Here is a 27,304-nt window from a genome sequence, read left to right on the forward strand (position 1 = left end):
AAGAGTTAGACACGATGTAGCAAATGAACAACAATCTCCCTATGGTCCGGATGAGGAAACTCCCCATGGCCCAGAGAGGGGACAACTTACCTATGGTCACATGGTTGGTTGGCATGAGCTGGAGCATGGCATCCAGGGGCAATCAGGCGTGTGCTCAAGCTCCAGACAGAGATCTTAAGGGTTGGCAAATATGGTCCAGGGGCCAAGTCTGGCTCACTGCCTGCTTTTTTTTTTCTTACAGCCTGCCAGCTAAGGATGGGTTTTACAGAAGACCATTTGCAACTGATTTGATGAAAGGAAATGCTAACTTTGAACTCCAATGAAGCAAAATATTACCCTTCTCCAAAAAAAAAAGAGGAAAAAAAGAATTCTACTCTTCTCAGTAGTAGATCTGCATCACCAAAAAAAAAAAAAAAAAGTCCTCTATTACTATTATTATATTTGAAATGTTGTCAGTTGACAAAGAGTGGGAATTTGTTTTCTCCTGTATAACAGCTTTCGTGTTGTCTCTTGGCCCCCAAAGCCTGAAGTAGTTATTCTTTACCCTACCTTTCTATTCCTCACCCTGCCTGGGGGCTCCCCAGACTCAACCAGTCTCAGGGCTGAGAGCCCCTACCCAGCCTCTCTCTGTGGCTGGGGGACCCAGACCATAGCACTGTGGACTCCCCAACCAGTGCTCACCCCATGCCCTCAGCCCTCCTTGCAGCACTGACCTTGGAACCCAGCTGTCTCCCTGGGGGATGTGTGCACCGTGGCCTCGGAGGCGTCGTCCCGCCACTGGCTCTCGGCCCCCAGCTCCCCTGAGTACCACACTCTCCTTTCCAACCCCTTGTGAGAGCCAAGGCCAGCGTGGGTGGCTGAAATCTCCCCGGTAACAAGATCTGTCCCCCCCTCCAGCCTCCTCCCCTAACCTGCCGCCCCTCCTCCCTCACCCGCACCTGCGCTCTGGCCCCTCCTCCGGCCCCTCCTCCCGGCCCCTCCCGCACCCCCACTCCTGCCGCCTCCTTGCCTGGCTCTCCGTGTCACCATCTGTGGCACAATCCTTCTCTGTCACTCTCCCTGCCACCCCCTCCTTCCCCTCCCTCCTTCCCCGCACTCTCTCCCTGCATCTCTCTCTGCATCCCTCCCTCTGGCCCCTTCTCTGCTCTTTCCTCCTCTTTCTCTTCTCCTGTCACGCATTTCTCATCACTCCCCCTCATTCTGGCTTTCCACCCACTCACCGTCTTCTCTCTCTGTCTCTCCCTGTCTTTCCACCTCCGACCGACCCCCTTTTCCCCTCTCTTTCTATTGGTTTCTTATAGTGCTCTGGTCCTCATTTCTCTTCTTTTCCTTGGGAGGTTTCTCCCTGCACCCCACCCCCACCCCCCACCCCCGCCTCCTGCCTGCAGACCCCCCATCTGTGTCCCTTCCCCCCACCATCCAGGACTTGTCCTGCAGTTGGTGGGGGTGACGCACCAGGCGGTGGGAAGTCAGGGCCGGAGACCAGATGGGAGCGGCTCTGTGGGCAGACGTGGCCGTGGCCGCTGCAGGCCTAGGAGGGGGCCCGGTCCTGCCAACAGTCTAGAAGTGGGCACTGTGTGGGGACCCCAGCTCAGGGGTGCTCAGGGACGCCTGGGGACTGGGCAGGGAGAGGGGACAGCGGAATGATAACCAGCCTGGCTGCAAGGAGGGAAGCCCTCGCCCCATGGGCAGGTAAGGAGGCTGGGGCCTGGATGGGGTCCCAGAGGGTGGGGTGCTGGAGCCCACCCTCTGCCCAGGATGAACTTGGGAGGCTGGGGCTGGGGGCTGGGAGAGGATAGGAAGGTCCAGGGAGAAAAGAGGACTTCCTGTGACCTCTTGGTGGACAGAAGGGGCCTGGGGGTGGGGGGTGGGCATTAATCTTGGAATTTCATATCATGACTCCAGAATCTTGGAATCACAAAACAGCAGTGTTGGAGCTGGAGAAACCAGATGCTTCATGGCATTTAGCTTAAGTGCCAGCTTTCCTGAGCTCCTCTTCTGGACTGGGTACTGTGCTCAGTACACTCCCATTTAATCTTTACAACAACCCTGGGAGGTGGGTATACTCGTCTTCATTTTAATAGGAGGAAATTGAGGTCCAGAGGTGGAAAGTGAGTTGTCCAAGGTCACACAGCAATTTGGCATCATTCCTTTGTAGCAGACCCTAAGTCCCCAACCTAGGGGCTGTGGGCTTGTGGGCTGTGCTCCTGGGAGTCAGGTCTGAAGTGGGCACAGACCATCTGGGCCTCTTCCTGGCGGGCAGGCCCAGGGGAGCAGAGAGCAAGCAGAATGTGGAGTCAGCCAGGGACCATCAGCCTGTGTTGGCCAGGGCTGTCTCAGTCCTTGCTGTCTCTCAGCCCGAGGCCTTCAAGGAAGCCTGCAGAACCAGGAGGCACTGACGGTTTAGTAATAGGCAGAACTGATCTCAACTTCTGGCCTCTCATTTACCAGATGAGTGACGTTGTACAACTTGCCAAACTTCTCGGAGCCTCAATTTCCTCCTCTCTGAAAACCCTCCCTCTTGGGCTTGGTGAGGCTCTCATGATGTATGTTTGAGGCCTGTCCCAGGAGCATCCCCCTACCTGGCTTTGAGTTCTACTTGCTGAACTTCTTGGTCTGTTCACATCTGCAGATGTCCTGGGTGCTGCCCTGGGTGCTGTGCTGGGTGCTAGGGTTACAGGTACAAATAACTCAGGGTCCTATACCTAAAAGCCAGCAATCTAGAAGGAAAGTGGGTGGGATATAGACAAACGGGGAATGATCTGGCATCCCTGAGGGCCGTTCTGAATTGCTGTGGGGCTCAGGGCAGCCACTCACCCTCTCTGGACCCTTGTTTCCTCTGGAAAAGTCTTCCAGGGAGTCTGCCCCCGGTTTTCAGGCAAGCTTGTGCCAAAGATAAACCAGACAGGGAGAAAAAGGCCCTCTTCTCCAAAGGATGAACCAGATCATGCACAGTACCCCAGCTCCTTAAAAGGCAGCATCTAAATTGCAGGTCTGACTTACACCCAAGGAAAGCTATAATTTCCTTGCTTCTGGCACTCTGGCCTGTTAAACTTTGACAGGGAAGATCTGCCCAGATAAAGGCAGAGGCAGGGAGTCTTCCAGGGGGGCCAGGGGCTCTGGAAGGGGCTATTTAATTCTCCTGCATGAAGGCAGGGCCTGGCTGGTACACTGTGTTCCTGTCAAGGCCATGTGTGTTAGCACGTTTGTGTGTGTGTGTGGGGGGGGGGTACACAGGTGTGTGTCTGGGCAGGAGATGCCATCCTCAGAGCTCACCCTCCGGCTTCCCCCAGGGCATCTGTCCCTGCAGCCTGGAAATTAGGTTTGCCTGGCTCACTGCTCCTCTCTTAGGAGCCTCCCTCCTCCAGCCCTGGGCTGCGATTGGCCACCTGATGGGGATGCTATAAAGAGGATCTGCACACAAGGAGGTGAGGTGGACGGATCGGTGACGTAGAGCTCCCCAGCCAAGGAGGTCTGGACTCTTAAGTTCCCAGATTCACAATTCTGTGTCTAAAGGCTGATTCCAGCATTCTGGAAATCTGACTTTCTCCAATTCAAAGACACAGAGTCTAAAAATCTATGACTCTACAAGTCAGTTCTAAGATTCTAAAATTCAATTTTGAAGTCTCTAAGGGTCTAGGGACTTGGGTTCCTGATCTTAATAGCTCAAGAGCCTAAGGAGCAGTAAGGAGAGTTCTGAATAGGCTGGTAGGAAAGCTGGATGCCAGCTGGTTTCCCTGACCAGTTATGATCCTAAAATAAGTGCCTTCTCTAGGCCTGGCCTCAGTCTGCCGGCCTGTGAAATGGAGTAACGAATGTTGGTGTAACGAATCCTCCCAGCTTTGCCCCTTCCCAACTATGTGAGCTGAGCGCAAGGCCTCATTTGGTCCCTGTGTGTACTGTGGGGACAGCCTAGTGCCTTCTTCATGAGACCCTATACAATGCGGCATGTCACTGCTGAGCCTGGAGCCTGGCAGTCAGGGCTCAGTCACCAGGGACTGGCAGTACTGTGAAGGTCCTATGAACCCACCATTCAGACTGCCCCTCAACTAGTACCTGGGGTGATGGCAGATTGAGGGCTCTCCTGAGACTTGGAGGAGCAAGGAGGGGATGCTCTGAGCCCAGTCGGCCTGGGGAAGCATCAGGAGGAGCCAGGGCGAAGGGGTTCTTTCCCGTTCTTGGCATCGCCCTGCCTGCTCAGAGTCCTTGGAAAATCCAGGTCATCAGGCAAGGGCAACCAGCCATGCTCACCCATCCAGAGGTGTCTGCTCTGAGTTGGGGTTCCTCCCCTCTGAAGGAGCTTTGCATCTGAAAAGCAGTGTCAGGACAGGGCAGTGGGGACCATAGGTCCTGCTGAAGGCATTTCAGGTCCAGTGCTGGAAAGGCAGGGGGACACTGGAGGAAGGTTCCCCTGAGAGCTTTCTTTCTCCCTTGGGGTTTCCCTAGGGAGTCAGGGAAGCCAGCAGCCGAGGGACTTTGAGAGGGGGCATCATTTGGAAAAGGGAGAAGGTCCAGTCCCAGAGGAGGCTCTGGCCTTCAGTCCTGGCCTATAACTGGATCTCCAGTGAGCCAGGGAGTCCTGCTGAGGAGGCGAGGGCATCCTAGGCTGGGGCCCTCCCCCAGCAGGGCCTGGATCCCCTCCGTCAGCAGTTCATCCTCCCTTTGTGTTGAGATTTGTCCACCCGGATTTTCTCTGATTCACTCAGTACCTCAGACGCTGAGACAGAACTTGTGTGGAAGGGACGCCAGAAAGGACCAGAGCTGAATATGAGCATCTCCATGCTTAAGGAGAGTCAAGTCCAGCAGGGACGCCAGGAGGAGGCCTGGCTCCTCACAACACAGAAGCGCAGTAAGAAGGTGCTCACACAGTGGATGCGGTGCTGGTTCCCACTGAGCCGCTGGGCAAGCTCTTACTCACACTTCAAGGCCCCCTTGAAGTGCCCTCTTCCCAGAGGAGCCCACCCCACCGGTACAAGGGGGAGCTGACTATTCTTGTCCTCACCTCCAGCGTGTGTGAATTGCTCCACCATCAGTCAGCCTTGGGAGCAGGAGGGACGGCCGCCACCCACCCCCCAGGTTCACAGTCCGTCATCCTGGGCAGGGCCTTTGTTGGAGGCGCAGTGGGATGGGCCAGCCTGAGAGGATCCTCAGGGCCTTTGATTCCCATGGAAGGGGACACCTCTGAGCATGTGGTTCTTAACTACATTCAGAATCTGAGGAATGCGCTGGGCTCTGCCCAGAAAATACAAGAAGGTGTTACCTTTCATCGGAGTTTGGGCAGGGGGTGGAGAGTGGTTATGGATCCGCTGAAGTTCATCTAGAGACTTGGGCTCAACGTTAAGGATGGGTGACATGCAGCAGTGTTTTCAAGTGTGCGAGCTGAGACCTGTTGGGGGTGTCTTAGTTTGTCCGGCGCACTCTAACAAAATACTGTAGACTGGGTGGTTTATACACAACAGAAATTCAGTCCTCACCGTTCTGGAGGTGGGGAAACCCAAAATCAAGGTGCCAGGAGATTCAGTATATGGTGAGGACCTGCTTTCTTGTTCCCAGCTGGCTGTTTTCTAGCTGTTTCCTCCCATGGCAGAAGGGAACCTGGGACCTTTCATCAGAAGAGCACTAATCCCATTCACAAGGACTCTACCCCTGTGTCCTAATCACCCCACACTGAGGCCCTCCCTCCTAACACCATCACACTGGAGGTTAGGGTTTTAACATATCATTTAGGGGTGGGAAGGACACAGTCTGTATCAGTGGGTGATCCACTTGGTTCTCTGCCAGTGAGGCGATCATATGTAAAAAGGGCACATATTGTGTTATGGAACAGTATGACGTCATTGAGTTGCAGTATAAAAGGCACTGGTGTCAAAAGCATTTGAAAAGGGCTGGTATAGAGAAAAGGACCTGTGTTTTCAGCAGCTGACTGAATGATGCACTAGTCCCTTTACTGAAACATTTGTGGAACACTCGTCCTGTGAACAGGGGAAGGGACCAGGCCACTGCTGGTCTTGCCCTCTGGAGCAGGCAAGCCCGAGTCCCCTGCTGCACCCCTACTATGTCGTATAGGGTGTTCACTTTACCTCTCTAAGATTCAGTTTTCTTATCTGAGAAGTGGGGCTACCTTGCCAGCCTCCCTTGCTGGCCTGTGGAGAATAAATGAATGACTTGTCCAATTCTGGGCAGGTGCCCAGGGAGTCTCCAAGTTCAGTGTGATGGGGGAGGGGCCACGGAGAGAAAGTCATGACCAAGCTGTGTCCTCCCTCCTCCAGGCCAATAGCTGGCTGCTGACCCGCCTTCTCTTGGCCATGAACACCCCTGGCTCTCTTTCACTGGTGCCCGCGACCTCGGAACCCGGGAACACCTCCTTGGCCTGGCCCCCAGATGCTGTCCTCGGAAATGTGTCCGCAGGGTCAAGTGCAGCAGGGCTGGCTGTCAGCGGCATTCTGATCCCACTGGTCTACCTGGTGGTGTGCGTGGTGGGCCTGCTGGGCAACTCCTTGGTCATCTACGTGGTCCTGCGACAGACAGCCACCCCATCGGTCACCAACGTCTACATCCTCAACCTGGCACTGGCCGATGAGCTGTTCATGCTGGGGCTGCCCTTCCTGGCTGCCCAGAACGCCCTGTCCTACTGGCCCTTCGGCTCCCTCATGTGCCGCCTGGTCATGGCCGTGGATGGCATCAACCAGTTCACCAGCATCTTTTGCCTCACGGTCATGAGCGTGGACCGCTACCTGGCAGTGGTGCACCCCACCCGCTCAGCCCGCTGGCGCACGGCGCCCGTGGCCCGCACGGTCAGCGCGGCTGTCTGGGTGGCCTCGGCCGTAGTGGTGCTCCCCGTGGTGGTCTTCTCGGGCGTGCCCCGTGGCATGAGCACCTGCCACATGCAGTGGCCCGAGCCGGCGGCTGCCTGGCGGGCTGGCTTCATCATCTACACGGCTGCACTGGGCTTTTTTGGGCCGCTGCTGGTCATCTGCCTCTGCTACCTGCTCATTGTGGTCAAGGTGCGCTCCGCCGGGCGGCGGGTGCGGGCCCCCTCGTGCCAGCGGCGGCGGCATTCTGAGCGCAAGGTCACACGCATGGTGGTGGCCGTGGTGGCGCTCTTCGTCCTCTGCTGGATGCCCTTTTATGTGCTCAACATCATCAACGTGGTGTGCCCGCTGCCCGAGGAGCCTGCCTTCTTCGGCCTCTATTTCCTGGTGGTGGCCCTGCCCTACGCCAACAGCTGTGCCAACCCCATCCTTTATGGCTTCCTCTCCTACCGCTTCAAGCAGGGCTTCCGAAGGGTCCTGCTGCGGCCCTCCCGCCGTGTGCAAAACCAGGAGCCTCCCGTGGGGCCTCCGGAGAAGACGGAAGAGGAAGAGGAGGATGGAGATGGGGAGGATCGGCACGAGGGAGCAGGGAAGCAGGGGGGCCGGGGGGAGATGAATGGCCGGGTCAACCAGATCATACAGCCAGGTCCCAGTGGACAGGAGCAGCCTCTCAGCAGCACCACCAGCAAGGAGCATCAGTTCCTACCCCAAGAACCCTCAGCTGGGGAGAAATCTGACACGCTGCACATCAGCTATCTCTAGGGGCCTGTGGAGGGCCAGGGTAGCCCGAGGAATGGGCAAAGACTGTGGGTGCACCTAGGGTGTGCCACCCAAGGTAGCAGGGGCCCGCGATGGAATATTCGGAGGCTTGGGCTCTAATCCCCTTGCCATGTGACTTACTGTGTGACCTCAGACAGGTGACTCCCGCTCTCTGGGCCTTGTGTTCTCCCCTGTGACTCAGAGATGGGAGACAGCAGCCTGGATGAGCTCTATCCAATGAAAAGTCTGGAGGGGCATCACTGCTGGGCTGATCTTCCTGAATAGGGTCAGGATAAGGGGAGGGGTGGGACTTCCCTGGTGGCTCAGGGCTAAAGAATCTGCCTGCAATGCAGGAGCCACAGGAGATGAGGGTTCGATCCCTGGGTCAGGAAGTTCCCCTGGAGGAGGGCATGGCAAGCCACTCCAGTATTCTTGCCTGGAGAATCCCATGGACAGAGAAGCCTGGTGGGATACATTCTGCAGGGTCGCAAAGAGTCAGACACGACTAAAGCGACTTAGCACGCACAGCACAAACAAGGGGAGAGGTACAGATGGGCTCTCCCCTTCAGAGACAGAGATTCCTGAATCTTGGCCCTCAGAGGGATAAACCAAGGCCTTGGATTTCCTGGGCTCAGTCAGGTTCACAAAAGAGGGAGTGGGGCCCAGTATTCATAGGGGTCAGTACTGCAGCTCCAAATAGGAGGAAGTCTTCCCTGGTAGGGAGAAGGGGTGTGAGACTGCCCAGGCCCCACATCAGCTCTGCTCCTCTTGCTGCAAGGCCGAGGGCCAGCCCTTCTCCTCTCTGGACCTCAGGCCTCACCTGCTGAACAACCCAATAACCTCCAGGCCTTCTTGGCCCAGATGGTCAGTGCCAGGACTCCTGTGTTCCTGGACAAGAGGAGAAGAGGCAGAGTTTCCAGGAAGCTAATTAACTTCAGCTTCAGGGTCCCTGACTGCTTGGGCCCTTCTGAGGCTCTGAGTCAAATTTTGTCTTTGTAATTCCGTATTCCTTTTCTTAAACAAGGACCCCATGTTGCATAGGTCCCCCCCCAAAGGCTAGCTCAGGCCCTGTTGGAGGCAGCTGACCAACCCTCAAAGCAGCTTGCTTCGTGTCCTATGACTGGAGGGGGCCTGAGGGTCTTCAAGGGCTCAGGAGCTGTCTTGTAGGAGAAATTCTCCCTGCTTCTCCCCTCTCATTGACTAAGGCAGGGACCCGGCCTGGGCAGACTGGCAATGGAAAGGCAGCACGTCTAAACAGACGTGAAAGGAAGAGGAAGGAGAGGAGGAGGGAGAGGGGAAGAAAAAGGAGGAAGAGATGGGGGAGGGGGAGGGGAAGGAAGAAGAAGTGGAGGTCAGACCTGTCTCATGACCTTGGGGCCAACGTTGGCCCCTCTGGTCTGAGTTCAGTGGAAGCCTCAATGAAACTGAGTTGCCAGTCAGTGCCTGGCCTGATGGAACTCAAGGAAAGGATGCCGTCCGGGTGGGAAAGCTAATGCCCTGAAAGGTGCGGGGCCAGCAACTCCTGAGGGCCTGCAGCACGCTGAAGTGTTGGGCCTTGATGGGAGTCTGGGGGCAGAGCTGAGAAGCAGGGCCTGGCTCCCCAGAGAGGTTGGGAGGAGTGGTACGGCCCTGGCAGGCTGGGGAGCAGGCCTCCTGGCCTCTCACATTCCCTAGGTCCAGGTCGGGAAGGCTCAAGGAAGAAAAGACTAGAGCAGGCTGGAGGGAGACCACTGTCCAAGGCTGGGCCTGGGCTGGCCTGGGCTCCCTCCCTGAGATGACCCCTTAGAGTCACAGCGAGACTGGTTCTGAGGAGGGTGGTAACTCTTGCTAAACTCCCAACCCCCACCCTTCAGAGGGTAGGGGGTCCTCAGAGAAAATGTGGGAGTCACAACCTGGGAGACCTCCAGATCCTGTCCAGCCTTGAGCTCTCTGGGCCTCAGTTTCCCCATCATAAAATGGCAGTGGTTGTCCCAGTGTGCCTGCCTCCGGGGATTTGGGAAGAAAAGGGGTCATCTGGGGTAGACTGCCATGTACTGCAGTGGGTGAGGTTGGAGGCATAACAGACTGCAGAGTGGAGGCGGCCTCCTTCTCTTTCATGAAGTGGCTTCTCTGTCCTCCAGTCCTTAGGGGTAAGAACACGACAGGGCACAGGAAGGGAAGTTGAGGTTCAGAGGCCAAGAACTGGGGGGCAGGGCTTGGGGGAGAGTGAGGCCCCATCAGGGGGAAGGAAGTGTACAAAACTAGAGCCTGTACAGAGGCTGGAGGCTGGAGGCCCAGTCCTCATTCTAGGGTTCCCCTGAGGAGGGTCTGGGGGTCTGAGGGAAGCAGATCCCTGGCATTCCAGCATTTCTTGCTTTCCTGATTCCTGGCGCAAGTGAGCCACTTCTACAAGGGTGGCTGGGAGGCCCTGTGGGAAAATTCTGACCCGAATTCTTGTCAATAAAGTTGGTGATACATGACGACCGGCCTGGGCGAATTGTTTTAACTAGCACTGTGTTTTTAGATTGGTGTGCCTGACTGGGGGTGTGTCCATGCATGCATTTCTATCAGGATACCCCTTCTCTCCCGTCTCTCAGCTCTGCATGCCCAGGCCTCCTGGTGTATTGCCTCCCAGAGCCCTGGTCCTCCAGGAGTCAAGGGAGATGCTCCTGACAAACCTCAACCTATATCCTGAGAGAGCTTGATCCAAAAGCAGTAAACCTACTCTCTTCCTGTGTCCAAATTTCAGATCTCATGGGAGAGAGCTGATTGGTTCTCTTTGGGTCACATGATGGCCATATGGGCCGATGACCAAAGACAAAGTGATAGAATGCCATGATTGGTCAGATGTGAGGCATAAGTCTATCTTTCCAGCTACAGAAAAGGTGGGACCCTGTGGTGGACAGTTTGGCCTGACCGATGGGGTAGGAGTTAGACAGGGAGAGAAGAGCCAGGCAGCAACAAGAGCAGGATGGAGGAGGAGTGTGTAAACACAGTGGCAAAGCATACAGTAGGTGCTCAGGCATCTTAGCCATATCCACGAGTGAAGGTGCACTGGGGTGAAACACAGGGCCTGCTGTGTGTGTGGCAGGTGTGCATGGGCTGGGAGCAGAGGGACTGCTCGCAGCCAAGGTTGTGTGGGGAGTGGGGCCTTGGCTAGGGTCACCTCTCTGGAACCCACAGCCCTTCAGCTTCCCTGACTTCCCATGTGTCACTCACTACTTGTGCACACACATGTGTGTGTCCTACTAGCCTTGTGCTTCCAGGCAGGGTTCAAGCCTGATGCATCCATTTTTCCAGGGCCTGGCAATGCTGTGGGCCCTTCATAAGATGATTTGGGATAAATGAGTGAATGGGAGAAATTCCATTTCACAGCTCCAGGGGGAAATTTTCACACCATTATTCTACTTCCTTTGGTTGGTACAGTGCGGTTGCTGTTGCTATTGTTCAGCCACTCAGTCATGTCTGACTCTTTGTGACTGCATGGACTGCAGCACGCCAGGCTTCCCTGTCCATCACCAACTCCTGGAGTTGCTCAAACTCATGTCCTTTGAGTCAGTGATGCCATCTAACTGTCTTATTCTCTGTCATCCCCTTCTCCTCCTGCCTTCTCTCTTTCCCAGTATGAGGGTCTTTTCCAATGAGTCAGCTCTTGGCATCAGGTGGCCAAAGGATTGGAGCTTCAGCTTCAGCAACAGTTCTTCCAATGAATATTCAAGGTTGATTTCCTTTAGGATTGACAGGTTTGATCTCCTTGCAGTCCAAGGGACTCTCAAGAGTCTTCTCCAGCATCACAGTACAAAAGCATAAATTCTTTGGTGCACTGTGGTGACTCTGAATAAATGTGGGGAGAATCGAGGGGGTGGAAAGAGTCACGTGGGGGGTTGGGGTTAGAATCTGTGGCTTATGGGAACCACAGGGGCTATGGGTTCAGGGGAGGCTCTGGAGCTGTGAGCCCAGGCAGGCAGGAAGGGGTGGTGATGGCCCTCCCTGCCTGATTCCTTCTCTCCAGATGTCCAAGTTGCTCAAGATGTCCAAGACCCAAGACCCTACCTTAAATTTGTCTCTCAGAGACAGTTGCCAGGCAACAGCCCATGGCTACCAGGCTCTGGACTAGGACTTCTTACATCAGCCTCAGCACCGGCAGAAAGGAGTCTGCAGGGCCTGGGACAGGGAAGCCAAGGGCCCAGGGCTACAGCCCTTTTCACCTCCAAGGGGTGGGGGAGACAGAGGTCACTGTCCCATAGGGAAGTGACAGCCTGGGTTCCAAAGGACTCCAGACACAGAAGAAAGCACTCTAAAGACAGCAAGAACTCCAGGCATAAGGTGAGGGGAGTTGTACAAGGCCACAGTCCCATCAAAACATCAGGGTGCTCCTCTGTGGCCGGCAGGCCCTGGTGAGACTTGGTGAGTCTACTACTGGAAGGCCAGAGGGCAAACACATCCCTTAAATGTCATGAGACCCAAAGTCAGGAGACCTGGGACATAGGACCACTCTGCCACGAACCTACCACGTGGACTTGGCCATTCACTTGACCTCTTTGGGCAAAGTTCTTTAAGTTGACAAAGGTTTTCCTGTGTGCAAGGCCCTGACACTGGACTGGGAGTACAGTGGAGGGAAATAGACATGGTTCCCATGCTTTTGGCTCTCACAGGCAGCCACACAGGTAAATGGATCATTATCCAGTGGGAATGCTAGTGCAGGGTTCTCTGGAGGAACACAACTGGGGGGAGAGGTCTGTGTTGGGGGTGCACTGAGAGCAGACTGTGAGCATGAGTGTGTCTGGCAGAGGGACAGTATGTGCTAAGGCCCTGGGGTTGGAGAAAGGCAGTGAATGAAAGGGAGAAAGGCCCAGTTCAGGGACAGAAGTTTTGTCAGACAGGACCTCGTAGGAAGTTAATTCCCACTGTGCATCGAATTGTGTCCCCCTCCCTCAAATTCATATGAAGCCCTAAACTCCAGTACCTTCACACATAACTTTATTTGGAAATAGGGTCCTTGCAGTCATAAGGAGTTCAGATGACATCACCCTGGAGTAAGGTGGGTCTCTATTTCAGTATGACTGGTGTTCTTAGAAAAGGGAAGATTTGGACACAGACATGAGCATGGGGAAAATGCTGGGTGATGCACCCAAGAGTCAGTGCCAAAGACAGTCAGCAAACCACCAGAAGCTGGGAAAGATGTCTGGAACATGTCTGTCCTCTCAACCCTCAGAAGGAAGCAGCTTGCCTGACACCTTGATCTTGGACTTCCAGCCTCCAGAACTATGAGAAAATACATTTCAGTTGTTTAAATCACCTAGTTTGTGGTAGTTCAGTCCAGCAGCCCTAGCAAACTAATACAATTACCACCTGCAAAACAGAGCCAGCAGCCCTGCCTCTCCTGGGCCTCGGGAAGACCTTGGACATTATCATTCATTCATGTCTTCATTCACCAAGTGTTTATAGAACAACTGCCAAATGCAAAAAGTGGAAGGCAGAGAAATACAAGGTCTGTCTTCAGGGGCGAAGGAAGTTGCATTGAACATAAGAGATAAAGGGGTGTTTCTTAAGCCCCCGGAATCTGGAAGTGTCTGGTTTTGAATCCCCACTCATCTAGTCACTAGCTGTTTGATTAACCTTTCAGTGCCTCAGTTTCCTTTTCTCTGAAATGAAGATGAGGGTAGACATCTATGTTAAGAGGATTATGTGAGTGGTACAGTGCATTGTACAGGGCTTCCCTGGCGGCTCAGACAGTAGAGAATCTGCCTGCAACATGGGAAACCCAGGTTTGATTCTTGCGTTGGGAAGATCCCCCGGAGAAGGGAATGGCTACCCACTCCAGTATTCTTGCCTGAAAAATCCCATGGACAGAGGAGCCTGGTGGGCTACAGTCAATGGGGTTGCAAACAGCTGGACACAACTGAGTAACCAGCACTTCACTTTCACAGTGCATTATAGGTACTATGTATTAAATAAACCTGAGAAGTGCTTTAACAAAAGTGAGAAGCCATCCACGGGTGGGGGTGGAAATCTTGCTGTAGAGGTTATAGCCCAGCCAAGTGTCAAGAGGGAACTGGAGTCTGTGCTCTGGGAAGAAGTGTGAAGGATGTTCAAGGTACTATTGAACAACTCTCATACCCATTTTACAGCTGAAGACAATGAGGCCTGGGATGGTCACACGATTCACCCATGGTCACAGCACCAGAGGCTGACCAAGAACCCCATTTTCCTAGTCCCCAGTCCAGCGCCTATAGTTTTTAGAAACTACAAAAATGAAGGTGAGTGTGGCAGGAGTGATGCTGGGTGTGGAAAGAACTTGAGGGCCAATGGTGTTAGCCCCTTGGCAGCCACTGGTGGTGACAGGCGGTGTCCTTGAGCAAGACTCAGCAGCATGAAGGGCAGCCCAGGCCTCTGGATTGCTGATGCCAGGACAGAGAGGGGCAGTGATGTCATCATGCTGCTGGTGGGCAACAAGATGGACCTGGCCAACAAGAGGCAGATGACCACTGAGGACGGCAAGCAGCACGCCAAAGAATTAAGTACCACATTCATTGAGAAAAGTGCACAGACAGGCTGCAACATGAAGCAGCTCTTCCGATCCGTGGGCTCGACTCTGCTTGGAATGGCAAATGTCCAAGAGAGAAGCAAAGAGAGGATGGCCGACATCAAGCCGGACAAACTCCAGGAGCCCCTGGCCAGCGGGGGTGGCTGCTTCCACTAATGCAGCCTGACCTTCCTTTGACACTACTCATTTGTTGTGACCTCGGTTGTGTTCTGCAAGCCCAGCCCAGCCACCCTCCAGCCAGCCCTGCAGCTTTGGCATAGGCCTGTCTGGCAGGCTAAGGTGGTCTGCACACAGGAATGAAGATCACTGATGTATTTGAGCACACACATGTGCATGGGAGGCAAGGCCAGTCTTCACTTTTTCACAAGCTCAAAGACAGTGCTTGGAGCCACACTTGGCCTCCTCCAGGGTCCCAGACACCCCAGGTCCTGGCTCACATAGCCCGGGGACACAGCCTGCAGACAGCCAGGAGCTCCTACCCTCTGGCCATCTTGTAAACAGGAAGGGAAAATGAGGCCTGCAGTCGTACAGGGCCTTTCCGACCTGCTTTCTGCTTTAATGACCAGGAAACATGTCAATATTTGCACACAGAACGGCTGGCCCGGCTGTGCTTGGTCAGCGTGCCCAGAGCCCACTTGGTTGCACCACCTGTAAGAACAGGGGTTATCTCTGTGCTCCAGGGTGGGTCTACCCCGGATCATCAGACAGGGCAGGTCCCTCCTCCTGGATGACCACGATAAATGGCAGCAATTACTGCGAGATCAAAGCAAACGCACAATGATCACTGCAGTGGGTGGCAGTGGCAGGTGAGCTCTCTGCCATACAATCTGTTTCGAACCTCACAGCCACCACTTCTTAGCTCTGTGTGCTTTTGGGCCAGGCTCGAAACGTCTTGGAGCCTCAGCTTCCACATCCATAAACCGGGCTCAGTAGCCCCCGACTGTCGCAGGACTGGGAGGCGGCGGCGCGTTAGCTTCGGCTGAGGCCAGCGCCGGGCTCTGTGTCCAGCAGGGGGCGCCGAGTGACCTTGCCTCTCCCCTTGGCTCCCTCCAGCAGCTCCACTCGGCCGAACTCGGCTCTACTCGTCACCATTCGGTCAGACCCGGCTATGATCAGCCAGACCCGCGTGACTCGGCTGGACTCGGCTCCGCTCGGCCAAATTCGGCTTTGCTCGGTTCTGCTCGGCTCCACCGAAGCTGAACTCTCAAAGGTCCCTCCCCGGCGCCGCTGCGGCTGCCTTCGCCCATCTCGTGTTCGGCTTCTGGCTTACAGGCGCGGTGGCCGGAGCGAATTCGCCGGCGGGTTTCTTTGTGGCAGGGATCTGTTCTAGCAGAGCCCTGGGTGTTGCCAAGAGTGGCCGCAGCTGGCGGCAGTTTTTCCCAGGGTTTGAGCCCGAAGTGGGGGTGGGAGGATGTTGGGGCTTCCCCGGCTTGGGGTGGGGGAGTCGCGCCCCTTAATTTGGCCGGGAGAAGTGGGAGGTGGCAGTGGCCTCCCTCGTACCTTGCCCGCGCCGTCATCTGGCTCTGCCCCTAGTCGGCCGTGAGGAGGAGCCAGTTGGCGCACCTGCTTCCCTCAGCCTCAGTTTCCCGCTGTGTAACCACCGTCCTTGTCAGGGGCCAGGAGGGCTGGGATGGGGCTGGCTCTTCTTTTCGATAGTCCTCTTGTGGATTCGGTTTCCCCTTCTGTAAATGGGATTAAACTCGCTCAAGTCAGATGAACACCTGTAGGACAGACGTGGGTTGCTGAGAAAGCCCAGGACGGATAAATGGAGTCTGGAGAGCGAAGTTCACCCTCGACTACTCAGCTGGTCGAAGGAGGGGCTCTGCAGATCCAGGAAGCCGCGTAAGCTAGCATCTTGGGAGAGCGATGGCCCCATTGGACCCCCTACCCACGTTGTTGGAATAAGTGAGGGAACAGCGCATCTCAGTGGGCCCTCCATCTTCCCCCTTGGACGGATGGGGTACAGCAGAAGGCCCGGGTGGCTGGGGTCGGTGCCGGGCTCCGTGACCTTCCCCAGTGGGTGGCGCTCACGGTTTCCTTTGTTTAGTTTGTTGGTAACTGCCCTAGAACAGTTATTAATAGATCGGTGACTTACCATACACCACTTGCATAGCTGACTCCAGGAATTCTGTTTTCTGTTCTATCTCACTTTACGACAGGCACATTTTATTTTTAAAAAATGCATGAAGGGTTCTTGTTGCAAGCACCAAGTGTCATTATTTTTATATCTTTGTCCAAACTTTGGGCTGGAAGGTGGGTGTGGCTAGGAACTTGGTTCTGAGAGTCCCTGAGTCTGTGTCTCAGATGTGTGCCTGAGGAGAATGGGCTCATGTCCTCATCATATTCAGGATTTAACCCGGGAGAAGCACTGGTTGGTGGCCAGTGTGTATCCCATTGGATATCCTGCCAGGCTGCTCAGATAGTCTTGGTCTCCTCATGTCCCTCTGGCCCAGGGACACCAAGGCTCAGAGGTAGGGGGGACGTGGCCAAGGTCAACAGACCTGGAAGGAAGTGGAGCTGAGATGTAACCCAGTCTTGTCTGACCCAGGGCTGTGACTCTGTCTCCAAGCTACCTGGGCTGCTGTGGAGAGCTGCAGAATGGCTGAGAGACTAAAGGCCCATGCACAAATGCAGAAATTTTCCGGATGATGAAAGAGAGTGGGAGGAAGAATATTATTAAAGTTGTGTGTAATATTCCATAATCCAACCCTCTTGTCTGCCCCGCCCCTCATCACAGCCAGGTGCCTGGGAGATGGGGTGGGGACAAGAGGCCTTTTTCTGGGGCATTGACCACAGCTGGGAGTCAAAGAAGCTAGACCTAGAACCTGGTGAGAATGGTTTTCTTGTCCAGACCTCAGCTTCCTCACCTGTTAAGTGAGATGAGGCTCTTTCCGCCCCCCCCCCATATATATACCTAGTTTATTAAATTTATATAGCAAAGTTAAGTCATCAAAATGACATTAGCACCTTCCTATGGCATTCCAGAGAAAGTGTGTAAAATATAACTGGCTCAAATGTGTGATTAGTCCCTCAGCTGTGTCTGACTCTTTGCGACCTCATGGACTGTAGCCCGCCAGGCTTCTCTGTCCATGGAATTCTTCAGGCAAGAATACTGGAGTGGGTTGCCATGCCCTCCTCCAGGGGATCATCCCGACCCAGGAATCAAACTGTGGTCTCCTGCATTGCAGGCGGATTCTTTACCAGCTGAGCTATGGATCAAATGTGTAATATGGATGTTTCCAATTCTTTTCCACAAAGGATTGCTTTAACAATCCACTTGGAATTCTGTACCACTTTTAATAACTGATGTAACACTTCCCTTAAAAAATATTATTTTCTGACTCATTGGAGAAGACCTTGATGTTGGGGAAGATTGGAGGCAAAAGAAGAGGGTGGCTGAGGAGGAGATGGTTAGATAGCATCACTGACTTGATGGACATGAATTTGAGCAAACTCCGGGAGACACTGAAGAAAAGGGAAGCCTGGCATGTTGCTGTCCATGGCGTAGCAGAGTCAGACATGACTTAGCAACTGAACAATGTTTTCTTCCAAACCTTTGAGTTGAGTCTCCTTCTCTGCAGAGGGCCTGTTGAGCGTGGCAGGAGCACACAATGGGCCCTGGACCAAAGCAATCCTGTGTCCCCACCCTGCCTCTCCGCATCCCCCATTCCTTTGTCCTCAGATGCTAGGCTTTCTAAGCCAGATCTCTGAGAGACAGCCAGGAGCCCTGTCTGCCTCCAGTGCTGCTGATTCAGCCCTTCTCCCTCTGGTGGCAGCAGCGAGGGGAGGGAGGAGAGGGCGGCTCCCCTTACTTCCCTCCCTCTACAGCCTTGGCTCAGTGCCCTGGGAATGCTGCCTGGGGCAGGGCCACATAGAGGGCACAGCCAGCATGGACCTGATAGCTTTCCCAGGGTCCACAGTCCTTCCATCTGTGTTCCTTTGGGCTGCTTTGGACCCCTAAATAGGCCTGGGTGGGGGGCATGCCAGGTGGGCTTGAGAGAGGGAAGCAGCCCAAAGCTAGAAGTTGGGAGAGTCCGGCTCTCATCCCAACTTAGACTCCAGTCTGCTGTGTGACCTTGAGCCAAAGATTTGCCGTCCCTGAGTCACAGTGTCCCTGCTGGACGGGATAAGGGATTGGATTAGATCACCTCTAAGGGTCCTTCCAGGTCTGGATATTCTGTGTGACCATCCCCCCAATGTAATAGAAAAACAGAAGCTCAGAGACAAGAGCTGGTCAACAACACACAGCCAGGACTGTTCCCTCCTTCACAGTTTGCCCAGCTGTGAGTGGGGCTTGGAGTTAACACCCAAAGCTCCAGACTTCAATAAACCCCCCTTAGGTCACTGCAGTCCTGTGCCTCCTGAGAGGCACAATGTCACCACCTCTCTCTGCCCAGGAGACAGACCCTGAACTGCGGCCTTTGCCCACAGCCGTAGCCAGTTGGGTCATCGTGGGAACTCCTTCCATTCTGTAGGCTTGTGGTTCCTCTTCACTCACTGACCCCGGGTGAGTCACATCAGCTCCACCACTAGCTCCTTTTCCCAAAGCTGGGGTAAGAAGAGTAGAAATAATGGATGTTAATACCCTTTGGGTGACAAAAGTCCCTCTGAAGATGAAGTCTGGCACAGGCAGTAAGAACTCAACATATGTAGAGGGGGCTGGAGGGCGAGAGACCTGTGAGTTTTTGTACAGGGCTCTCTGACCCAGGGAGCCAGAACTGCAGCCTTTGCAAAGCCTCCTGCAGCCTCACCAGAAGGAAGCAGAGGCAAGACCCTTCCTGGGGCCCTGGGGTCTTCTGTACAGGTTGCCCTCCTATGAACTTGAGAGTTATTTCCATGGCTCTAGAAGACCAGGAAGATGGATAACCATGACAAAATTCCCAGGCAGAGTAGGACTTTCATGTCATTGGGGGTGGAGCTACTGACCTGGTTGCCACCTTTAACTGATCCCCAAGGAGATGAGACCATCACTCAACAAACACTTACTAAGCCTCCCTTTGTGACTGGAATGGATGAGGCTGGGGACTGGAGTTCTACAGATAACCAGGGCCTTAGAGGGGAAGGGACTGGCCAGAGGGTGCCCGAGCCAGGATTTGAACCTGCGGCAGCTGGGCTGGTGTGCATGCCCTCTGTATGCCTCCTGTCTTGGTGACTCAGGACTAAGGAGCCCTTCAGCTTAGGCTGGAGCCTTCCCCTTTCTGAGCAACTTAGTGGGCTCCTGCCCTTACCCGTTCCGGGGCTTGATTTTCCAGCCCACACATCAGGGACCTCAGACCCCTTCCTGCTGGAAATTAATAGGGTCTCTGAATTAAATAAGACCCTCTAGGACTACCAAAGAGTTAAGCAAAGGGAATCCACCGGCTCCCTTCATCTCCGAAGAACCTAGAGGCTGGAGGGGAGGGAGCAGGGAGGAGGGGCAGTGGGAAGCCAGCCTGCTCCCTCCGCCCTCCCTCCCTCCCTCCCTCCTCGCTGCCTCCATCCCTTCCTCCCTCCCTCCTGGGCCAGCCCGCCAGACCTGGGGGTCTGGGCCAGCAACAAGTTATTATCATCATTGCAAACATGGATCAAGGAACCAGAGGCTGCCGGGAGAGCCGGGGTCCATGAGCTGCTGTACGAGGCTGTCTGACACTGAGTGAGTGATGGGAAGTCCTGCAGCTTCATCCAGCAGGGCCGAGGGGGTTGGGGTCAGAGCCTGGAATGCCTCTCCTTCCTCCTCTTTTCCTGGACACATCTGGGGCCCTGCTTTCTCCCCCTGACCCCGGCCAGCCCCTCTGGGCTCTCTCCTCCCCATCCCTTCCTCTGGCTGAGACTTTCCGCGCTGGTGAAGGGCTGCCCTCCTCCGATGCTCCTGGCTTGTGCCCACTCCTGCCTGGACAGGCGCCGAATCTGCTCCAGCAGGGCTTGACTCTCCTTCGACCCCGAAGAGGCCCCAGCTCCACAGTGGAGGCAGCAGGGATCCCCAAACCACCCCCACGGCATGGTCCCTCCACTTGATGCCTGCATGACCCCCTCCCCCAGGGACAGCCAGTGACCGTGGCTGTGGTTATTACTTTTGTTAAAGGCTGCTTTGCTTCCTGCTTCCTGCGTCCCCCTCCCCCCGCCCCAGGTCACAGTTCTGTGTCACAGATATTTTGACTCCCAGCTGTCTGGCCCAACAGAAATGTCCCCAGACCATGCCAGTTCTCTGGGAACAGTTCTGCTCTTCCTGTCCCATGCAGGACTAGGGGAGAGGTCATGTTGGGCAGCAGAAAGAGGAACAAATGTTTAATTAAGAGTCTTTTACCAGACAGGTGATTTTCCTGCTTTTAAATCCTCCCAAATAGCCTGGTGGGGGAGGTAGTGTTGTCTCCTTTTTGTAAAATGTTAAGCAGCAAGAAGCCCAGAGAGGTTAAGCCACTAGCCTTAGGTCACACAGCTTGCAAACCATTCTGGAATCTCAGGTCTGATTCTAAAGTCTCACATCTGTGACCAGGAAAGAGGGGGTTCTGCTCTTCTCAAAATCGCTGGGATGTGTATTATAATTTACAAATAAAAGGAAAGGGTGATAATCTTGGCCAGAGGGGGTGCTGTTCCCTGAAGACCTGGCCTGACTTACTGAGCAGACCAGAAGACCAGCCCAGGGTGGGAGTGGCGGGCAGGGAACAAGGCCACCCCCAGGAGAGGGTGAAGACCCTGGAGGCTGCTGCCCACTGCTACCACCCAGCTCCGGGGAGTGGGGAGTGGGAGGGGGCTGGTGCAGGGACTGTTCCTGCCCCTTTAAAACTCAACTCTTACTTCAGTGCTCAGGTTAGGATAGAAGGGCATTTTAAAAAATAATAATAATTTTACCTTCTCTACGCGTATTAACCACAGAAAAATATTTTTGAATTGTACTAAATGTTACAGGAGAGCAAAAAGGAAATAAACAAAGAAACGCCAGAAGTGTAAAAACCAGTCTGGTTTCAAAAAACGAGTTTCTGATCCTGCGATAACGTGTGCCAGCCCCCAAAGACTGCCACCACCTCAGAAGCTCTTTGCCTGGCTTCCTGCCCACCAGCCCGGCTTGTCTCCAGTCACTGCTGTCCAGGCTACCTTCTGCCCCTCTTCTGGAACTCTGGATCCCTTCTAGGCCAAGGCCAAAGACAGATCCTCACAAATCCTTGGACTTCCTTGTTCCTTTAAAATTTTCCAGAACTCCTGGGTTCTGTCCCTTAATTCCAAATTACCACCCTGGCAGCTGATTGGCAGGTCTAAGATGATTGACACAACCACCTTCCAATGAATTTTACTCTCTCCTGCTCCCTCCCTATAGGGTTTTTTGGGCGAGGTTGAGTTGTGTAAGTTGTTGACTGCACAAAGATGCTGAGTGAGGTGGTGGGCTGACACCAGCTACGTACCTTCAGTTTTGCATGACTGCTGGGACTTCTTTTGTTTGTTTGTTTCTAATTAGTCTGTCCCAAGGGGGCTCCTTCTTCTAACTTGTATTCCATTGACTATGGAGTCAGTGACAGGAAAACAAGGCCGAGAGAGACTGGCAGTGTGGGAAAAGCATTTTACAGTCTCATTGGCTATGTCACATGGGCAGCAGGACGTCTTCCTCACCCACCCCAGCAAAGACCTCCCAGGACGTTCATCTTCAGAGGGGGTCCTTCTTCGTGGGCCCATGTGTGAGGGAAACCGCCCAGGACTGGAGACTCAGACTCCAGGCCCTGCACTATCTCAGGTCTCTTTGTGAACTTGGAGAACTTGTCTTCCTGTTTAGGCCTCTGTCTTCTTGTCTGTTAAATGGGGCACTAGCGCTCCCTCCCTGGGTTACATCAGGAACACCCATGCTGCAGGTGGCAGCATCCACGCTAGGCATCAGCAGAGTGTAGACCTTCAGGTAACTATATTCCTGTCCTTCCTTCCTGCTCCAGGTCGCCATGGGGACGGCTGCCCTGGGCCTCCTCTGGGCAGCGCTCCTGCTCCTTCTCTCGGTGTCTGGACTCCCCACCGAGGAGCCCACCTCTGGGGAAGCTGTGGCCTCTAGTTCCCCTGGGCCCTGTCGACGGTGCTGTGACTCTGAAGACCCCATGGTCCTTGCCGATGCTGCGCATGCGTCCTCAGCCTCTCCGTCTGCCCTCCCATATGTGCTGCCTGAGGTCAGGCCCTACATTAACATCACCATCCTGAAGGGTGAGGACCACACAGGACTCGGGCTGGACTGGCCTGGTTGGCGTCAAGGAGGGCATGTGGGAAGGTCTCTTCCTGGGCCTGGGGGAGGTGAGATGAGAGGAGCAGGAGAAACCAGGACAGAAAACTGTCTCAGACCCTTTCTGTCATTCACACGTTGTATTGAGTACCCACCATGTGTCAGGATCATTCTGAATTCTGGGAGGGAGTGTGTACAAACCAGACAGAGATGTCATGTCTGTGGAGCTTCTGTTCTAGTGGGGAAGGCAGACAATGAGCAATAAACATATCACCCAAGTTAAAGAGATGGATGGTGATAAATGCTATGGAAGTGCTGAGGTGAAAAAAGGTAAGGGAAGCAGCATTGGGAGTGCAGGTGTGGGGCACAGGTTGCATATTGAATGGGAGAGGTCAGGGGAGGTCTCCCTGAGAAGGTGAGGAAGAAGCCATGTAGATACCTGGGGAAGAGCATTGCAGGCAGAGTGAATAGCAGGTCACTCTATTCACAGAGTGAGTAGTGGACCTGGTATGTTTAAGGAGCAGGGGACAAGCGGAGGAGCTGAGGTTAGAAACAAAATGTGGGTTTCTTCTCTGAGTGAGATAGGGAGGGAGGGAGGAGTTGAGCAGACGAGGGGCCTGACCTGGCTTAGGTTTCAAATGGATCCCTCTAATTTCTCCTGGAGACTAGATGGTGGGAGACAAGGGTAGAAGTGGGGAGAGCTGTGGGGACCCCCTGAGCCATTCAAGTGAGAGCTGACTCCCTGTCCTCTAAGACCAGACCCCAAGAGAGCTACTTCTCTTGGGGCCTGCGAGCAGCTGGTCACTCCTGGGGCCAGGCCCTTGACTTCCTTACATCCGTCTTTGCTCACAACAACCCCGTGAGGGCGGTAAGCTTCATCCTCCCACTTTGCAGATGGGGAAAACTGAGCCTCTGAGAGAGATCTCCTGGGGTCATGCCACTGTCAGGAGCAGAGCTAGGATTTATGGGGAGGAATGCAGAGGACCACTCCACTCCGCGGATCTGAAACCCTCTCTTCCTCTCCCCACTTTTCTCACCACCTCACACATCACCGCTTCCCCAAGGCCAGCAGAGCCCTCCGTGTGAGGTTAACGAGGTAGCTGGTTGTCAACAGTACTTCCCCGTCACTGCCCTCCATGAAATCCCATGTCACCTCTTCTGGGCCGCCCCTCCAGCTGCCTGTTAGGTGGGCGGGCATCTGCTGTGGCAGAAGGCACCTGGCACCTTCCCTGGGTCCCAGCCCCAGCTCTTCAGCTTCCTCACTGTGTGGGGCAGCAGGATCTCTTCCTCCCTGGGCTCGCTGCATCATGTATAAACTATAACTACCATCCCTTGGGACTGGGACGAAGAAAGTGCTCTGCAAACTGTAAAGTGCAGGGCATGTAATGAGGTAGTTACTTCACCAATGGGGCTGGTGAGGAAGACTTCTGCAGAGACCTTGATCCCCTCCTCCTTGCTTCTCTCCTGGCTTCTCCTCCGAGGGCCTGTGCCCTCTTTTCTGCCCCTTCTTCCCCTCTTCCTAGCAACATCGCTGTGGTCAAAGGGGGCCCCGGGAGAACACAGGGCTGTCCATTTCATTCAAAGTGATGTGGCTGAGGGTGATTACCGGCACTGTAACAGGCAGCAGCGAAATATTTGGGATCTGTTTCCTCAAGAAGCACAGCTTCCCAGGTGGCTCAGTGGAAAAGAATCTGCCTGCCAATGTAGGAGACCTGGGCTCGATCCCTGGGTCAGGAAGATCCCCTGGAGGAAGAAATGGCAACCCACTCCACTATTCCTGCCTGGGAAATCCCATGGACAGAGGAGCCTGGCAGCTTATAAGTTCATAGGGCTCACAAAGAGTCGGACATGACTGAAGCAACTTAGCATGCACAGTGGCGCTTCCCTGGTGGTTCAATGGTAAAAAATCTACCTGTAGGAGATACGAGTTTGATCTCTGGGTCAGGAAGATCCCCTGACAAAGAGAATGGCAACCCACTCCAGGATTCTTACCTGGAGAATCCTATGGAGAGAGGAACCTGGTGGGCTACGGCCCATGAGGTCACAAAGAGTTGGACACGACTGAAGCAGCTTAACTTGCATGCATGCCGCCCTGCTCCTAAGCCATGCCATGCCACCCAGGCGAGCCCTTCACCTCCCTATGAACGGCGGTGGACATGGTGTCTCCCTTAAAGGGTCATTTGGGGCAGTGATGCCTGGCATGCAGTAGGTGCTCAGTAAATGGTGGTTCCTCTGGCCTACCTTCTCTCGGTCAGGGTAGAGCCTTCTGCAGATGCTTAGAAACAGCCCTGGGCACCTGCCCTGACTTTTCCTTTTCTTGTCCCCACAGGTGACAAAGGGGACCGAGGCCTGCTGGGCTCACCTGGGAAGCTGGGCAGGGAGGGTCCCCGGGGGGACCGTGGCCCCCAGGGCATCAAGGGTGCCAAGGGGCAGGCGGGCAGCCCTGGCAGTCCATGCCAGATGCGCTTCTCGGCCTTTTCGGTGGGCCGCAAGACGGCCCTGCACAGCAGCGAGGGTTTCCAGCCGCTGCTCTTTGACACGGTCTTCGTGAACCCTGACGGGCACTTCGACCTGGCTGCTGGCCACTTCGTCGCCCCACTGCGCGGCCTCTACTTCTTCAGCCTTAACGTGCACAGCTGGAACTTCAAGGAGACCTACGTGCATGTGGTGCACAACGACAAGGCGGCCGTCATCCTGTACGCGCAGCCCAGCGACCGCAGCATCATGCAGAGCCAGAGCGTGATGCTGGCCCTGGCCCCGGGTGACCGCGTCTGGGCACGGCTCTTCAAGCGCGAGCGTGAGAATGCCGTCTACAGTGACGACATAGACACCTACATTACCTTCAGCGGCCACCTCATCAAGCCTGAGGATGATTAGTGCCTCCCCTGGGGCAGCTCTGGTCTGGGGTGGCTGGGGGCAGGTCTGTCTCCTGTGGGGGCCTCATTTTGCCCATCTGTAAAATGGGCCCCTGACCTGGCATTCTGGGCAGCCTTCCTCCTCTTTTTTTCCCCTCCATCACCCCTCCTGGTCTGTTCCTGCCTCTCTTCTCTTGAATATTTTAAGAAACCTCCTAACCTACATCTTCTAGAACTTTCTCCATCTTGTAGACCAGCCATTTTCAAACTTGAATGTGATACAAATCACTGGGGCATTGTGCTGAAATGTAGAGTCTGATTCAGCACATGTGGAGTGGGCCCAGGATTCAGCATTTCTAGTACATTCCTGAGTGATGCCGGTGCTGCTGGTCTCTGGACCCCCCCTTGAGTAACCAAGTCCTACAGCTTTCACAACATTTTGGTACTTTCTGAACATCCTGGAATCTTCCAAACATTCTGGAATCTTCCCAACATCCTTAAATTTCATCTTTCTAGGATACTTCCTCCTCCTGTCTCTTACAACCTCTTCCTTCTCTCTGAACTCCTGTCTGCCCGCAACATGCACACCGTAGTGTGTTTATTCAGTCGCTGAACATTCACTGATCACCCTCTCTGGGCCCAGCTCTGGGAAGGCTGAGGGGAAGCAGACACAGGCCCTGCTTTCGGTAAGCACCCAGTCCAGCTGGGGAGGGGAGGCACAGAGGATCCTGAAAACAGCTCCAGAGAACTTCTTGGGGCTCTGATCATATACATCTGTGTTCTGGGCTTTCAGACACTATGGCCCCTCATTACCCACCACTCCCCAAGGCTGACAGGTTAGGGTACCAAGGTGAATGGGTATCCTCTGCCTGTTCCTTTCTTTTCTGCCCCATGCCCATCTTTAAAGCAAACCCAGAGGAACCTTGGTCAGGGGATGGTGCTATCAGGAGAGGACTCAGGGGTTTGGAGGCATTTTGGGGTAAGGCATCCCCTGAAGGAGGAAGCCCAGACCAAGCTCCCTACGCGACTGGGATGGATGCCTGCGAGGGCTCCTACCCCCACCACCCTCAGGGCATGCCCTCTGTGCCCCACTCCCTGGTGCTGTCAGGGCCGTGCACAGCCCTCTCTGCCAAAGCTGCCTGGGCCTCCGTCCTCCCAGGCTCCCAGCCACTGTCAGACACTGACGTCTGTCCCCAGGTGCTCTGAGCTTCTTGGTGCCCCTCGCCAGCCCATGCCCCTGGCCCTCCACACTCTGTTAAGGTGCTGAGGCCCTGCTGCCCAGCAGAGCTTCCCCTGGCTGCTGCTGCAGTTACAAATGCCACTGCCAGGCAATGAGCCAGGAAGGAGGGCACTGGGCTTTGGACCCCTCAGCAGGTCTGGGGAACTGAAGCCAGTCATGTTCCAGGTCAGTCCGGGGACGCTGCTCTGAGCCATGATGCCGAGGGAGGCACTGGGAGAGGCTGAGGCCAAGTGAGGGACATCAGGACTTCTGTCCTTTCCCTCCTCCCAGGGTGGGACAGCCTGGCGGCCCCCAGCCTTCCCCTTCCCTTTCCCCAGCCCCAGGTGGCCTGACCCTCTTCCTAGAGGGAGGCAGCCTCTGCCCATTGGTGCTTGTGCAGACTCGGGGGCAGAGGTGACCCCGGTGGCAGTCTCTGGTGCTTCCTCCTGGCCAAGGGAGCCCTGGCCACGTGGCTGGGGGTGGCAGCAGGGCCTGACCCGGTGCCGTGAAGGCCGGCCCTGTGCAACAGTCCCAGCCTCCCCAACCTGACTTCACCCCTGCCCTGCTTGACCACGTGATTAAAGGTTTTACGTCTTCTTGGCAACTCAGGTTGCTTGTTTCTGCTCCGTTTTGTTTGCCCACCTTGGGAGGCCAGTGCGTCCCATTCTGCTGCGCCCAGGTTCCGGGCTCCAGAGGAACCAAGGCAGTCCAGGGATCTACTGCACGTGCTCACCAGCCACAAAGAAGCCCGCGCCCCCAGTCATTCACGCAGCCTGTGCACCTCGGAAGCGGGGGAGCCGGCTGAGTCTGCTGTGCCACTCCCTGGCTGTGGCCTTAAGAAAGTCCCCACCTCTCTGAGCCTCCGTTTCCTTGTCTGGTAAAATGGGAATGCTGATTGTCCCCTTTTTGGGGGTGGCCGTAAGGATTAGAAGAGAGGTTGCCTAGTGAGAGCAGTGTTCATCC

General features: G+C 54.9%; 2 protein-coding genes across 4 annotated transcripts; both read left to right on the plus strand.

Moving 5' to 3' along the window:
- The first annotated feature begins 1,602 nt into the window (after nt 1-1,602).
- On the plus strand, nt 1,603-10,030 carry SSTR3 (somatostatin receptor 3). 2 transcript variants are annotated; one of them, XM_070453935.1, is made up of 3 exons: nt 1,603-1,692; nt 1,906-2,056; nt 6,270-10,030. In XM_070453935.1, the coding sequence occupies exon 3, from the start codon at nt 6,306-6,308 to the stop codon at nt 7,572-7,574; it is 1,269 nt and encodes a 422-aa protein (XP_070310036.1). In that variant the 5' UTR covers nt 1,603-1,692; nt 1,906-2,056; nt 6,270-6,305; the 3' UTR covers nt 7,575-10,030. The 2 variants fall into 2 exon arrangements, with proteins under 2 accessions (XP_070310036.1, XP_070310035.1); XM_070453934.1 differs by lacking the exon at nt 1,906-2,056.
- On the plus strand, nt 1,612-26,949 carry C1QTNF6 (C1q and TNF related 6). Of its 2 annotated transcripts, none has more exons than XM_070453936.1 (3): nt 1,612-1,692; nt 21,993-22,251; nt 24,597-26,949. In XM_070453936.1, exons 2-3 carry the CDS (start codon nt 21,999-22,001, stop codon nt 25,142-25,144), a joined length of 801 nt encoding a protein of 266 aa, XP_070310037.1. In that variant the 5' UTR covers nt 1,612-1,692; nt 21,993-21,998; the 3' UTR covers nt 25,145-26,949. The 2 variants fall into 2 exon arrangements, with proteins under 2 accessions (XP_070310037.1, XP_020735380.1); XM_020879721.2 differs by lacking the exon at nt 1,612-1,692 and adding an exon at nt 19,302-19,729.
- Nucleotides 26,950-27,304: the final 355 nt, after the last annotated feature.

Source organism: Odocoileus virginianus, chromosome 23 (genome assembly GCF_023699985.2).
Source record: "Odocoileus virginianus isolate 20LAN1187 ecotype Illinois chromosome 23, Ovbor_1.2, whole genome shotgun sequence".
Classification (NCBI taxonomy): Eukaryota; Metazoa; Chordata; class Mammalia; order Artiodactyla; family Cervidae; genus Odocoileus; species Odocoileus virginianus.

Bases quoted from the DNA above. Each gene is read 5' to 3' on its own strand.
- SSTR3 (XM_070453935.1), top strand. From the start codon at position 6,306: ATGAACACCCCTGGCTCTCTTTCACTGGTGCCCGCGACCTCGGAACCC.
- C1QTNF6 (XM_070453936.1), top strand. From the start codon at position 21,999: ATGGGGACGGCTGCCCTGGGCCTCCTCTGGGCAGCGCTCCTGCTCCTT. The intron at 22,252-24,596 runs GTGAGGACCACA...TTGTCCCCACAG, and splicing joins TAACATCACCATCCTGAAGG to GTGACAAAGGGGACCGAGGC.